At 35.4% G+C, this 14,983-nt stretch overlaps 1 protein-coding gene across 3 annotated transcripts in view; it reads right to left on the reverse strand.

The window, feature by feature from the left end:
* Positions 1 to 14,983, reverse strand: part of PHF14 (PHD finger protein 14) — a 158,055-nt gene that overhangs the window by 16,377 nt on the left and 126,695 nt on the right. Inside the window, exon 19 of one of the 3 annotated variants that reach the window (XM_050332580.1) lies at positions 13,607 to 13,689. The exons of the other annotated variants lie outside the window; for them this stretch is intronic. Coding sequence (XP_050188537.1) covers positions 13,618 to 13,689 — 72 coding nt within the window. The 3' untranslated portion in view covers positions 13,607 to 13,617. The remainder of the gene's footprint in view (positions 1 to 13,606; positions 13,690 to 14,983) is intronic. 3 annotated transcript variants of the gene reach the window in all.

Raw genomic sequence — 14,983 nt, forward strand, 5'->3', positions numbered from 1 at the left:
GATTTCATAACCCATGGCAGGAAAGGATGAGAAGAGTCAATTAACAACAAAATGTCATGCCTGTCCAAATAAATGCAAGAACAGATCTCTTCAATAGCTTGGCTTGTGCATCAGTCTCCTCCTTTCTACATTAGCATTTATGAACCAGTGATCTATCAAGCCCTTCAAAATCAAGCAGTAGATACTCTGCAGTTAACAATTTTTCTCACACTCTCTGAGATGCACAATCAGGGCTATGCAGTATAAGAAACCTGCACTTCAGAAAACCCAGATATATCCCTCCTGACTGCTTCCACTGTAATGCCATTTTCAAATGCAAGATTGGCTGACTTGCTGAAATTTCTAAGCTATGCACTTACAGCTAACTGGAACGCTATTATGAAAAGAGCAATATGACTTTATTTCTGACAAGTGGAAGCCTTCCTTGATGAAGCTTTTCAGTGCTGGAAGATGTGAAGCAAGTTCCTCAGGAAACATTCTGAAGTTGTGAATTCTCCTGCTGGAATGCAGAAGTCACCAGATTATATGACCCTGGAGTTTGTTTGGCTCAGAAGTATTGATGTATGTTTGAAAAGCATCAGGGACTAGCAGTCAGTGTGCCTGCTCCATCTGCCATGAAGACATCATACTTGATGCTATGTAGGCAGGCTCCTGTGGTTTAGGAAGGAATGAAGACAACCAAATACTTCTCAGTACTTCCATTTCAAAGCACAAAAAGCTGACTTGCAATTAAATCAATTCATCTGATATCCCTACTTTCTTGTAGCAGAAGATACTGAAAATTTACCAAAGTGAGAAAAGCCTCTGCTATATGCAACTATACATACTGGTAGCCTAATGCAGATTTTGTCTGACAAACTTGTTCCACACTATACTAGAAGCCAGTTCCTTGACAGACGTGCTGCAAATGCAAAGTTGCTAGCATGGGTCTTTATCACCAAAAAGCCAAATGGATGTGCTGGCCTAAGTATGGGCCTGATTTCCAACAGGTATGACCACATACTTTGACATATCCTCATATAGCATCTTTCTTATTCTGAAACAGGAAGCAGTGGAACCCACCAGTTAAAGCAGGTTCTCATCTTGTATGCAGGCAGCTGTTTGGGTTGAAGTACTGTGTTACTTTGAGGCCTATTGAGACAGCTGACCAAAATTCAGTGTACATAAAAAGCATAATCTTAAAAAATGATGCCTCAGACCTGAACAAAGAATGACCAAAGCTAATCAATTCATTTCTATGCAGTTTGATACAGAACCACCGTTAATTTCAATGTCTGTGACTGGGATTCATCTTTCCTGTGTCTGAACTCCCTGAAAGTTACAAAATTTTCTTACACAAGATGCATTTGGTGGACAAGAGAAGGAATAAACTCATCACCCTTATCTTCCACATGGATTTTAGGATGGGATAGTGAAACAATTCCCTAATATATATGCTAAAAACATTCTGGCAAGGATAGCTGGCAAGCAAATGGAGTCACCCATTACACTATTTCTACAGATTGCCCATCCAAGAGTAAATTCCACTCTGTCTGTAAATAATCACGAAGGTAAAGATTCAGAGACTGTAGAAACCAGAAATATTTGCAGAAAGAATTAAAATTGAAATTGCAAGTTTCTTTCAAGCTACTGATCATGCAGCATTAAACAAGCTTTATTGCCTTATCATAGCAATTAATTTTTGCTTCACACTAATGACATTCTTATCATGCCTAAGATGCTAATGCAATTTGACAACAGCAAATACCATAAGATCACTTAGCTTATTCATGTCACTAGTGGGGACAAATTCACAGCTTTACATTAATGACCTTCCAAACATACTAATTGCTTCTAAAATGGACTGCTTCTATGATTTTGTCATGGAAAGGAAAGATTCATTTGCACATTGTCTTTTAATATCTGATATTTTAAAGAAAACAATTATCAAGGCAGCAGCTGTAAACAAAAACTTTGGGTATACCCCATAAAATTATATTTTCACATGTTTCTTGTTAAATATATGACCTTACTAAATCTTCCAGCTTATTTCATCATCAGTGTGATGTGATAATAATGAGTGATTAAAGTTAAATTTATTGCTGGAAAAAAACACTCGGAGTTCAAAGTAAAATCCTCACATACATCAGAAACAACAAGACTTCATTCTGCTTATTTGCAGAAAGTTGTTCCATCCTGTGATGGATTCTTTGGATCTTCTGTGCATGAAACCAGTTCCAAAAAAGCAATGTCTCTTCTGAGGAGGTGCCTTGGACAGCACCTCTGTCAGATGACTGTGAAGATGCAGCTGGAATTAGGGAGCAAGTGGCTGTAAATGTGGGAGTTGCTGCTGCTGCTCCAGCTCAGGGCTTGGGGAAGGAGCATTCACATAAAAAGCACAAAACTTAACCACTCAGCCTTGAATGGATTAGAGAAACGTGGCATATGATACTTTAAAGTACTTTCAAACAATAATAAAGGGACAGCTACAAATTCTGAAAAACAGATTCAGGGTTTCATCATATACAACTTTTATCTTCTGCTATTTCTTCCTTACAGATGGTGCCAACATTTTCCTGCATTTTCTTGTTAAAGAAGCTGGAAGCAGAGGTGAAAATGTGTGAAGATACTGAATCATAGTATTTGTGTATAAAACTTCATTACAAATATATTTTGAATTGTAATTATATTCTTATTAACCCAATTACTTTGGTATGTATATATTTGAACATAATTATATACTATGATATCCACCTCCCCACTATTACATTTACTGCTAAGGCTAATTTTAACTAAATTAGGAGTTCATTCAAATAGCCTCAGTATACGTATTTTTTGTGGGGTTTGTTTTTTTTTTCCCAGACTACATTACTATTGTACAAAATAGATAGATATATCTTAAGCTCTCAATAAAAATAAAATGGGTACAAAATAAAATTGACACTAAATAAGTGTCATAGTTTGCTAATCTAAACAAAAATATTTGCAGGATTAGTATGAAGTTTACTGCAAGCTTGTTTTAACTTTCAATTGACCTTCCCTTTTTTAAAAAAAGGTTTTCATATTCATACATATATTCCTGTTGAAGATGGGGTTAAACTTGTCAGAAGGATTTTAATAAAATACTGAAGACCTCCTTTAATTTATGGCATATATATTTTCAAGAAGGAAAATGCTGATATTATCTTGGTTATAAGCTTGCTGCTGAAATGATTTAGATATTCTTTTCCTTTCACACAGTATCAGTATAAAGCTTTTCTTTGCAGGCAATGAATTATAGTTGACACTTCAAACCTATTCTATCAGTATCTTCTAGTTCAGAAAAATGAGAAAACATAAATATTTATTCTATGTATAGAGAAAAGACAAAGTACTCTGATACAAATGATCTATTATGGAATGATGAGTAATTGTTACATGTGTCACACTTAGAACAGTAAAGGGCAAAAAAATTTGCCACTTTTTAATATGAGGATTTGAGGTTATTGTGCAAATAAAAATGCAGTCATTTTATCATAGTGAGCTGATAAGTGTTTAGGCCCAGTGATTTTTGATGACATTCACTTCATGACTACATGGATGATGAAGCCGCTTGATACAGATCCTTGGTATGATTTCATAAAGCCTCTTAATGATGAGCCTTAGTGGAAAAATATTTGTGTAAACAACCTTCCATTTTCCCAGTTCCTATGTGCAATACCTCTCTAGCTTAAGCTTGCCAATTAATAAGGCTAAGAATCTGCTTGTTCCATTCTGTGATCTTTTCACTGTATTTAGTCTTGTTCCTCTTATCAGCTTAAGTTTCTATATTATACAGAGAAGTAGAGGCTATTATAGCCTGACGAATAATAAACTCTCTAGGAAAAAAACCGTGAAATTTTCAAATATTTAAAACAATATTATCATTCTTATTATCAGTCTTTCCTCTTAAAAAAATCCAAGATTTCTCCTATGAAGTGCAAAATCTAGCCAAAATGCAGTGAACTAATCCAAAATAATTTTAAAGGTTTTTTTAATCCACAATATCTGTTCTTGTACTAGAAATGAAAGCTCTCTGAAGTAACGCTCTTTCTTTTTTGATTCAGTACTTTTAACCATATAATTCTGACTCCAACATTAAAATGCATCGATGATATAAATTATGGAGCTAAAAATAAATACCCAAAATTACAAGCTTTTGAGTAAGACTGCCACGAGAAAAGTATAATATATAATTGCACAGAATTATTTGATAATTTGTGTTATGGGAGCCTCACAGACTGTAACGTAGAGATCCCTTGCTTATTAACTTCAATGCATATTGATTTGAATGAAAACTAAAGTAGCATTAATTCAGTAAATAAAAATTAGGAAGTTCTAAAGTAATAATACTCTGGAAAATTGGCTGAGCCATTTTCTCGGAGTGCTACATTAGTATTAAACAGTGAACTATAAATCACAATTCATAGATGCTAACTTAGCTTAAAAAAAAATTCCAACCTGGAACCACACCATATATGCAATACTGCATCTGAAAAGTTTTAATTTTTGGCACTATTTCTTGACTTTATCACTATACATGGGCTTTGGCAGGTTAACTTGTGACGTGAAGAAATAAAGAACTACAATGGGTAAGAACAAATGTTTCCCTAGCCCAGTTTCTTGTTACCTTCAATGGCTACAGGTGGACACCCAGGAAGACTGCAAGATGAAGGCAAGAACAAATCAAACTTACCCACACTAGTATCCAAAATTAAATATTATTATTAAATAGAATTACCTTTGAAATAAAGAAATTCTGCCTGAAACACTTAGTATCATAGAAATAATTTTTAAATAGTAGACTTTAGAAGTAGTAGAATTTTAAAGAACACTCCAAATTCTTCCAACTTTTGACCTTAGATAAAATAATTAAAAGTATATCTCAAATTTTCTCTGAGTGTTTAGTGTTTCTACATGAGATCTTGAGGGAGGGATGGAGGGATCAAATGTATCTCCCTTCTTGGCATGAGAGTTCTTGCAGAGTGTCATGCTTCTGGTGAAGACAGAATTTTCTTTGACTTCATCTTTCCTACAGGAACAGGGGTTGGATTTACTTTTTTTGTAAGGTTTTAATGAGCTTCCCCTTTTTGAATAACTCAGTGCCTCTGCAGACACTAAAAGCTTTCTCAAGTAACAACATGACTTCAAAACTGGGTTATTTTTATTCTGCTGCTTATCAGGCTACAATATGAACAATGGTGATCTAATGATTACCTCTACAGGCTCTGAATGACACCATAACTTTTGTCAGTATCCTTATTTTAAATACCACCCTCGAAACTAGAAAGAGGCTGTTAAAACAAGCAATATTTTGCAGAAACAAACATCTAAAATTTTGCACAGCATGCACTCAAATTATATTCTGTGGGTGAATCCATTTTTAAATGCTGACTTATTGAGATTTTTTTCCCAGAGCTAACTATATAAAGACTGTCAGAAAATAAGAATAAAAATAAGCATCCAAAATGAATTTTAAAAAAAAAAAAATCTCTGCTCCTTTCCTTATATTCACTTTCTTCATGGTTTTTGGATGTTGTCTTCCATTTTGAGTATTATACATCCTAAATTCAGAGATACATTAGAAGAAATATGGCTTTATTTTAACTTAATTTTCTTTACTTCTCTACCAGGTATTTTTTTATAGGTCTGTCTTTACCATCCTAAACTCTGGACATTTATTTTCATAATACCCACTCTATGTGACCAATATTGGATTAACTGAGTTTACCTACAGTGAGTGCCTATGCATAAAAAGTCTACTGAAAACATGGAGGACACTGGAGTCAAGTACAATCAATGGGTTGAAAAACATAAAGGGAACGATTCTATTGTCATTCAGTTGTACACATTTAAGGCAACTTTCTCCACTCACTGCTCATTTTGAAAGTTTGATTGGAATTCTCCCCCAGATTAGAATTTACTACTTGAATTTATTCCAGTTTCAGAAAGAATTCTCAGCTTAGAATCCTGGATTTGAACACAGAATCACGGAATTATGGAATCCTTTAGCTGGAAAAAATTCCTAAAATCACCAAGTCCAACCATTACCCCAACACTGCCATGCCCAACCATACCCCTAAGTGCAACATCTACAAGTCTTTTAAATACCTCCAGGGATGGTGACTCAACCACTTCCCGGGCAGCCTCTTCCAATGTCAGACAACCATTTCCTCAAATACCTTTTTCCTAATGTCCAATCTAAACCTCCCCTAGAACAAAATGAGGTCATTTCTTCTCATCGTGTCACTTCCTACCTGAGAGAAGAAGCTGACCCCCACCTCACTACAACCTCCTTTCAGGTAGTTGTAGAGAGTCATAAGGCCTCCCCTGAGCCTCCTTTTCTCCAGGCTGAACAACCCGAGGTCACTCAGCCACTTCTCATAAGACTTGTGCTCCAGACCCTTCACCAGCTCTGTTGCCCTTCTCTGGACACGCTCCAGCACTTCAATGTCTTTCATGTACTGAGGGGCCCAAAACTGAATGCAGCACTCAAGGTGCAGCCTCATCATTTTGCTGAGTACAGAGGGACAATCCCTGCCCTGCTTTTGCTGGCCACATTAATTCTGCTACAAGCCAGGATGCCATTCACCTTCTAGGCCATCTGGGCACATTGCCACCTCATTCACTTTCTGTGAATTCCATTATTTGTGGTTCTTGATCACAGTCTAAATTTTGTGTAACTAATCACCTGTCTGAAAATCTTACAAGTAGTAATTGATCCTAATTTACAGAAAGAAGGAGGATTTTCATCAGTTACAGCATTAGGCAGAGTAGCTCTTAGTTTTAGTCAATCTCCTGAACAATCCAAATACGACAAGCCTACTCTTGTGGGGTAAACTGAGAATACAGATGTAAAAAGATGAAAAAGTGTTCTTTTTGAATGGATAAATACAGAAGAGTTGGCTAATACATTAAAGCCAGAAACAATAATGAGCATTTTAAAGATTATTTTATTTTTTCTAGAGCACCAAAATGACAGTGCAATCTCACTGTCAGTCCTGGACCATTCTGCATGCTAACACTAAAGAGGGAGGTCATGGTCCACAGTTATGTATGTCTCCCACCACCCACAGATGTCACACTCTGGTCTGCGAGATCAGCTCACTACCCCAGCTCACTTTTCTGCTGGACCAACAAGAGCAGCAGGAAGTGAACACAGTGAACAAAGTGAACACTCCTCATCACAGTCTAAGTTTCTCTGAAGTTAACTATATTTTCAGGAACACTTTCAGTTTCTAAATAAAATAAAGCCCATGACTACAGCATACAATATATAGTTCTGGGTATTCCAGGTAATCTAGAGGTTTTGGGAGACTCATAGCTAAGTAGCCACTCTTAAAAATAAAAAATTAATTATAGGAAAACTGTTCACTTAAGAAGGATTTAGTAGGTCAGTGAGGGCTATTAAAGATAATGGTGTGTGCTAATCTACTTGATAATGTTCAGAAAATACATACTTGAAGTTAACATAAATTTAGTTTTAAATTACCGTTAATAAGGTAGATTAATGTGTATATAACTATCACAAAAATACACATTAATAGCAAAAAGAGCTATTCTAACAAGTTACAAATCACTGATCCTACTGCACTGAAATATTTGGCAATATGAACTCTTTAATGTCTAAATATTCTGTTTAACAGTGAGAGAAAGGCAAAGAAACAATACTTTGATGAAGCAGCATTGGAACACTACTGGGATTGCACTGCAGTTTAGAGATAACCCTGAAGCAACTGGGTAGGGAAAATCTATATAACCTACATTATATTAATGACTACTGACTGACCTCTGCTTATCTTCACTACCTTAAGGATGACATTGAAATTTTCAACTATGCTCAAGCTTCATTATCTGAAATCTAGCCTATAATAACTTAAAAGGTTTCTGATGATATTTTCAACCTGTCATACTAAAATAAAATAGAAAATTTCTGATATCATGTATCACCTAAAAAAAGGATCACTGCTTTGTTCACATAATGCAATGTGAAGTCTAATATTTACACTGCATGCACCGACCAGAGAATGTATTAGCTTAATTTTTCATTCAAATATTACAGATAAGAGAGAAGACAACGAATCCCTCAGAAGAGAGAGAGAGAAAAAAAGGAACATTAGGAGTGTGCACATAATATATCGAAGGAAGGAGCCACATTTACTTTCCTCCAGGAAAGAACTTCCATTGTATATCACAGGTGCCACACAGCAAATGGCAACAGTAGCTTACACGACATGGCACCATGCCACCTCACGGGTATCTCACAGCAATACAGTCAAAGCTGACCAGATAGTGCACACAGGTACACTAAAGTTCACTGACATCAGTACAGCTATCAAAATATACAGCAGGTGGGAAACAGCCTTCACCTTGAACAATTTCCTGCTATTTTCCCCAAAGCTTGCTTAATTCTAATTTTCCAATCAATTTCCCACTCTCTTCCTCTAACAAAAAAAGGTAAATTATGACTTAAGCATGTCATTGAAGCTGAAATTAAAGCTGTTCTTTCCTCTTAGAATATAACAAGTTGTTTAATGCTCCATAACACTTTAAAGGGGTCAAATATAACAACATGCTAATTTCAAACTGAATTTACAAAAATTAATTTTTCTTTTTCTATTTTTTATGGGCAAGGTGTTAAACAATGTGTCTTATTAAATATACAATAGATGTAATTTAATTGCTTTTTCTGATCCTATCCATTTTAAAAATTGTTTCTAGTATCATTCAAGGAAAGATTTTTTTTTTTCCCTTTGGAGGAATGCAATTCCAACTTATCTGGCTTCAGAATATGAATACAAAATTGTACAAAAGTAATCCTAAATGCCACTGCTTTCCTGCTGCTGTTTTTCCAGAGAATGTATCCACAGATCAATGACTCTTTCATGTGATCTAAAAATGCCAAAGAATAATACCTCAGGGAAAGTATTTTCACTTGAGTAAAAATACTAATTTTTACAACAGAAATCCTAAAATCTCTGAGGATGCCATACAGAAAATGTATAGACCTGGCAAATAAAGGAAAAGAAATAGTAGAGAGCTAATAATTGTTCATGGAAAATAATTTCCATTTAAAGCCACAGCAAAATTAATGAATCTCACAGATTAATAAAATGCTCATTTGGCAGCATTCACTGCGGCACATTTTTTGCATGTTTTGCCATTTTTCTCTTGCTGTTTATTAATTATGGTTACTTGGAACTGATGATCTGCAGGGCACATATCAGTGCATACCAAGATTGATGAATGCGCCCCAGATGCCCAAGTGGAGGGTCTATCCATGCACAGGATCTGTGCTGAAACCCGGAATGTTTTCCTCCAGTAAACCTGCAGGCACGCTTGACAACAGAAATGCAGCTGACTGTAGTAAATTCCAGGAGCACCACTCCTTTCCCTTGCACCATTGCATGAGAAAGACATTCTTATGCTGATGGGCATGCACATGTGATGGGGTACTGACTGCTGCCCTAGGGGGTCTTTCAATCCTTCCCTCCTTTCTCTACCCCAAAGGAGAGTGTGGTATCAGACACCTTAATGAACTTTGATGGTGTGCTTTTCTCTGTAGTCCATATGTAGACAGTGGTGTCGATTTCTGAATTCAATTGTTTGGATATTAGAGAAAAGAGAACTCACAACAGGTTTTTTTTCTCATTTTTTTAGCACACTTTTTTAATTACTTTTAGAAATATGGCTGAATGTCAGGCAATAAAGGAGAAAACTGCAGGGATTTTAATTGTCTCAGCTTTGGTTATTACACAATAGATATTTTCGTCATCTATATATAAAGTATCTTTGTGAAATCCTTTAAAATATGATTTCAAACCAATGAATGCCATTTTCTATTTGCCTTTAATTTCCTCTCAATAGTAAGTTCATCAGAGTGTAACAATTAATTAACTTAATTAAGCTAACTTAATTATGTTCTTTCATAGGTCAATATGTAGAGCTCCTCAGATTAATAACAGAGCTTGTAAAGTTAATCTTTTTGTATAATGCAAATGATGCCCAGTCATGTATTAAATACCTTCCTGGGTAACAGATGATATAGGACTGAATGTACTTTAAAGAAGGGCAGAGACTGTGAAAAGGTTAAATAAAGAAAAATGTCTTGGATTTGTGGAAATTTTGAACAGACCTAATTCATTTTTTAAATTAATAATGTTCTTCTAAGAGGAGCCCTCATTTCATAAGGCCATTTACAGCTTAAATATACATAAATAAATTTTGACTTCAAAAGCAGAACTGCATGGCAGCATTTTCCAGCCATCTTGCGACCTTTAGGTTTAGTTATTAAGAAGATTACATAAAACAGTTATGTGAAGAGATTAGATGGAAAATATTAATTCCTAACTCCAGTGCATTTACATGCACAACTGTATTTCCCAGTTTATTTTACAGAGGAACCACTTCAGTAGTCAAAGGTATTATGTTCCTTTCTTCTGTTCATTATTAATTCACTTTTAACACAGTTAGACTAAGGCTTTTTAGGTATGTGGCTAAGCATCTTTGTTCTGAAATATTAATGGGGACTAGAGTAACAATAACAATAATTACTTGTAGAAGCATGAAAAGTAAAATCAAACAAATCTCTTGACTGCCAAATTATCTGAATAGGTGACTCAGCTCCTCTGTTTTGATAAATGAGTGTGATGGCTGGAAGACACGCCCTGACAAGAAGAGACGGATTACTGGTCAAATCACCACATTGCAGTCAAGGAACCAAATATCAGTCTTTTCTACAATGAATCTGACTTAGGCCCAGAAAAATCTGAAATGCACAGCAATTCCAGTTCTGTAATCTGTTGCAACTCTTCCGTTATCTCTCAGAGAAAACAAAGAGAAGTGGTATAATAAACATTCTCCAATAAACACCTTACAGGACGTTTAGTGTAAAAGAGTGTAAAGGAAAAGGCCTTGGAATTGTGAAAACCACCATTGCACAAAAGCTTTAAAACCAGAAAAAAGTACTAAAAAAATGCACTGGACTGGAGGGATCCATCCTCCATCTACGAGGGGATGGATGACACAGATGATCCAATGTTTTCTTCTCTTTCTTACAGCACGTCATTTAGTGTTTGTGGTAGTTTTTTGTAGTGTTTTGTCTGTTTGCAGATCTCAGTGTAGCAGAAGGTTCAGAGTACAAATTAACCTCATTCCAAAATCACAGTCCTACAACTATTGGTATAAAGAGGATTATTCATCTATGATACTAAATAAAATAACTAATAAGTTATCACTTATGATTTTTCATTAGAAAACAACTGCTAGGTCCAAACAGAATGGACATTTCCAATTACTTTTCTGAGTGGGAAAGCCCTTCAGAAGTTAAACAAAAAAATTTAGTGTTCAAGAACTAAATATGGCAGTTCAACTCACCCTATGTGGGTAACTGTTGTTTTTTTTTTTAATTAACACTTTGACAAAAAGACATATTTATAGCAACCACAGTCTGTCTTTAGAACCACAGTGTTTTGCACAGCTTTTATAGTTTTAATACAGAACTCAAAAAGCACCACAGATACATAAGCTATTCATGTTCATATGCTACGAACACATCATTCATATTTTACCCAAAAGTGCTCCATGCTTTATACATGCTTTTCTTGTAGGGCAAATAGGGTTGGCTGTTTGATTCACTTTTTTATCCAAGAGAAAGGACAGCACAGCTTTTCCTCTGTATCTGTACTGTTCTGGCAATGCAGACATTCAAAAATATCAGCTCTGTTAGCCTCTAGGCTTACACTATTAAAACATGATTAATTGATTTGCCACAGGATTGGCAAAGGAAATTATAACACATAACTCATGTACTTCTATTTTACTTCTAATTAAAGATGAAAATATGCCTCTTATGAGACTCAGGTTTAAGGGAACTGTCAAAACTAGTATTTTCTTACTTGGATAACCAACCACTGATACCATCATTCCCTGTGAAGTAAAGTGTTGCTATGAGAAGTGGTATCAAAACACAGCCCACACATCTTGCTCTTTAGCCACTACATGAGAAAGGGAAAGCAAAACTACTTCAAAAACAAACCTTCACTTTTTTCAATGCCATTATATAGCCATCAAAAAACCTATATATTTATGAAATATGCTGCAGCTGCCAGATGCACAGTGAAAGAGACCACTGAAACAGAGTAAGGGTCATGAAGGCTGATTCATCAGCCTTTCAATTCTGTCAAACGGTTACAGTGTTATTCAAACAGGTGTACTCTTACATTTAAAACATTTTAAATAATCACGGTGTCCAGAGAATTTTCTTTCATCTGTTCATGGTAGAGAATGTGTGATATCAGAGAAAAAAATTATTGTATTGACTCAAGGCATACTAACAACAGTGTAGTTCTGAATTTTGAAAGGCTTGTGGGAACAAAATTCCTGTCTTAAGCATTACTATTGGAGGAAAACCACCAATACTATATAAGCTGCTAGGAAGGTCTAATGAAACTATGCTGAAATTAGGATGACACACACCTTCAAATGCACTGAATTCTGTCAATTCACTTTTCAACCCTAATTCTTAAAAAATCCAATAAATATATACAATATTAACTCAATCAGAGGAAACTTCCTTATTTTAGGATGGACACTAATTAAAATTATTCAGGCATTCAAATCTGTACAACTTAAATTTTACTGAGGTTTGCACAGCTTTTGAAAACATAGAATAAAGTATATTTCTAACTTTAAGGGCAGTTTGGTTACTTTATAACCCAAAGTGTTTCTGAATCTGAAATACACTGATGAATACACACACTTTCCTGAATCCCTCTCAGGTACATAAATTTCACAGGTGTCCAAATCTAAACACTCAGCATGTTAACAATTTCTGCAATTGCTTTTGTGCTATGCCACATAGCTGGACAGTGTCCCGATCAGAGCACGAAAAGAGGTTGGAAAGAAGTGAAGCAATAAGAGGAGTGGATGCCATCCTGCCCTCCTTTTGAATAGAACTCAATATTCAACCATCATTTCTATTAGGAGGAATGACCAGAGAAGCAGAACGAAGCCTCTTCTGAATGATCAGATTACATTCCACAAATGTCATACCACTGATGACACAAGTAATTGAGTGTTAGATTCAGACTGGTCTACCTAAGAGAAAAACAAAATGTAATTAGGAAAAATATGTACTTAATTCAAATTAATGTGGCAACGCATGGGATTTTTCTTACTTTCCCCTGCTAAAAGTTGTGTGTCCTCATATTTGGGAGCCCAAGACTCTTTTTGAACACTACTTTCCATGACCTTCTCAATTTTTCTGCATCTTTCTGAAATCTTTAGCTGTTAGCCACTTTGTTTTCTTTAATCTTTTCTCCTATTTCTCTTTTCCATGGCTGCATTTGAACTCTTCCTTAACAACTTCTGTCTCACCAGTACTGATGGGTTGAATTCAGATGAGACATAAATTATACAAATAATGCAGCAGTCAGCAGCTGTAGTCAATGTCAAATATTAACTCATTAGCAGATACTGAAAGACTTACCAGGAGATTTTGAATAAAATGAAGAATAAAAAAGGTACTAATTGAAGTCAGACTCTGCAAATACTTTTTTTGACCTGCGTTTTAGGGTGTAATTCACAAATGTTTATCATGCTGACTTACCCAAGCATAACTTAGATGGGTTGTTTCGTGGTAGGTTCTGAATTTGGAAATTCAGCATACTGGTGCTCGCCTCTCAAGGTTCCCTGCAAATCCAATCACAAAATTCTTTCTGACTCACCTCCCTCTCTTTTATATAAATTGCAGTAAATATGACTGGAGAAAGTCTCATTTCCTTATAAACATGTAACCCCACATTCAGTAAAACAGCTTCAATATAAACTATTGCTGAGCTATTCAGTAAAATTTGAAAGGCATATTTCCATCTTTTGATTCTCTGAAGTTTCCTCTCCCCTACAGTTTAGCTGTTTTTATTCCACAAAAGCAAAAGCTGTATATCCATCTTCCTCTTGGTCACCTTTTACTAAGTGACCATGTTCCATTCCTCTTTCTGCAGCACTTCTCGTCTTTTTAAACATCATCTGTGCTCCCAATTTTAATTTCTCAAGTGAAGTCAGATACGTTGGCAAAACTGAGAATTAAGAGGCAGAACCCATGTCCCTCCATAGACCAAAGGTCCCGTTTGCTACTCAAGAATGTATACAAAAGTATTGCTAAAAGCTTATACTAATCTAACCTCAGGACTGCTTAGATGTGCTAACCTAACTTTCTATGTTGGAATATGTAGTGATATTCCAAAATAAGTAAAGTATCTATTCGGTCTTCATCCAGAAGTCACTCTCAAGAATTCCCCTTGCCCAGTACTGTGGACTTCCCTCTTCTTCAGACTAAGTGACAAGACTATCAGAAGAATCAAGATATTTGATAACTATTAAAAGGTTGTACTAAAGAACTAATAAATGGCATCATATTCCTTGCTCTCCTTTACTGTGAATTACAGTCAAAAGAAATCTCAGAAAAAAACAGCAAAGACTAATCTTTATCTTTAATAATAATAAAAGTAAAAACTAAACTGTTTGAGGAAGCTGAGATTAATCATGCTAAGGCCACTCCAAAGGAAGGACTTATTTCTCACAGGAAGAGCTAATTTAAGGATAATAACGGTACTCTGAGAAAATGATTGCCACCATGAAATGAAGTTGTGAGTCTGACTTCTGCAGAAAACCTCTTCTCTTACTACAAGGATGCATTGTAGGGACAGAAAAAAACTTAACTCATTGGCTACACTATGGAACTACCTTACAAGCACCTTTGCTTTTAACAACAGGAAGTATGAACTTATGATCATAGTACATCATTAGCATCTTGTATCATATTTTGGAAAACAAGAGAAAAAAAAATAGCACAATATAGACAAGGGCCTTTCCTTTGCACAACCAGAAGTAAGTGATACTTAAATTTTGTGAGGGATGACAAAAGGATTATATCTACCTATATACCTATGTACAGAGTTTATTTCTGACTCTTCAGTGTACTGAA

The sequence above is a fragment of the Myiozetetes cayanensis genome, unplaced genomic scaffold (genome assembly GCF_022539395.1).
Source record: "Myiozetetes cayanensis isolate MyiCay16 unplaced genomic scaffold, myiCay2020 scf1, whole genome shotgun sequence".
Taxonomy (NCBI): Eukaryota; Metazoa; Chordata; class Aves; order Passeriformes; family Tyrannidae; genus Myiozetetes; species Myiozetetes cayanensis.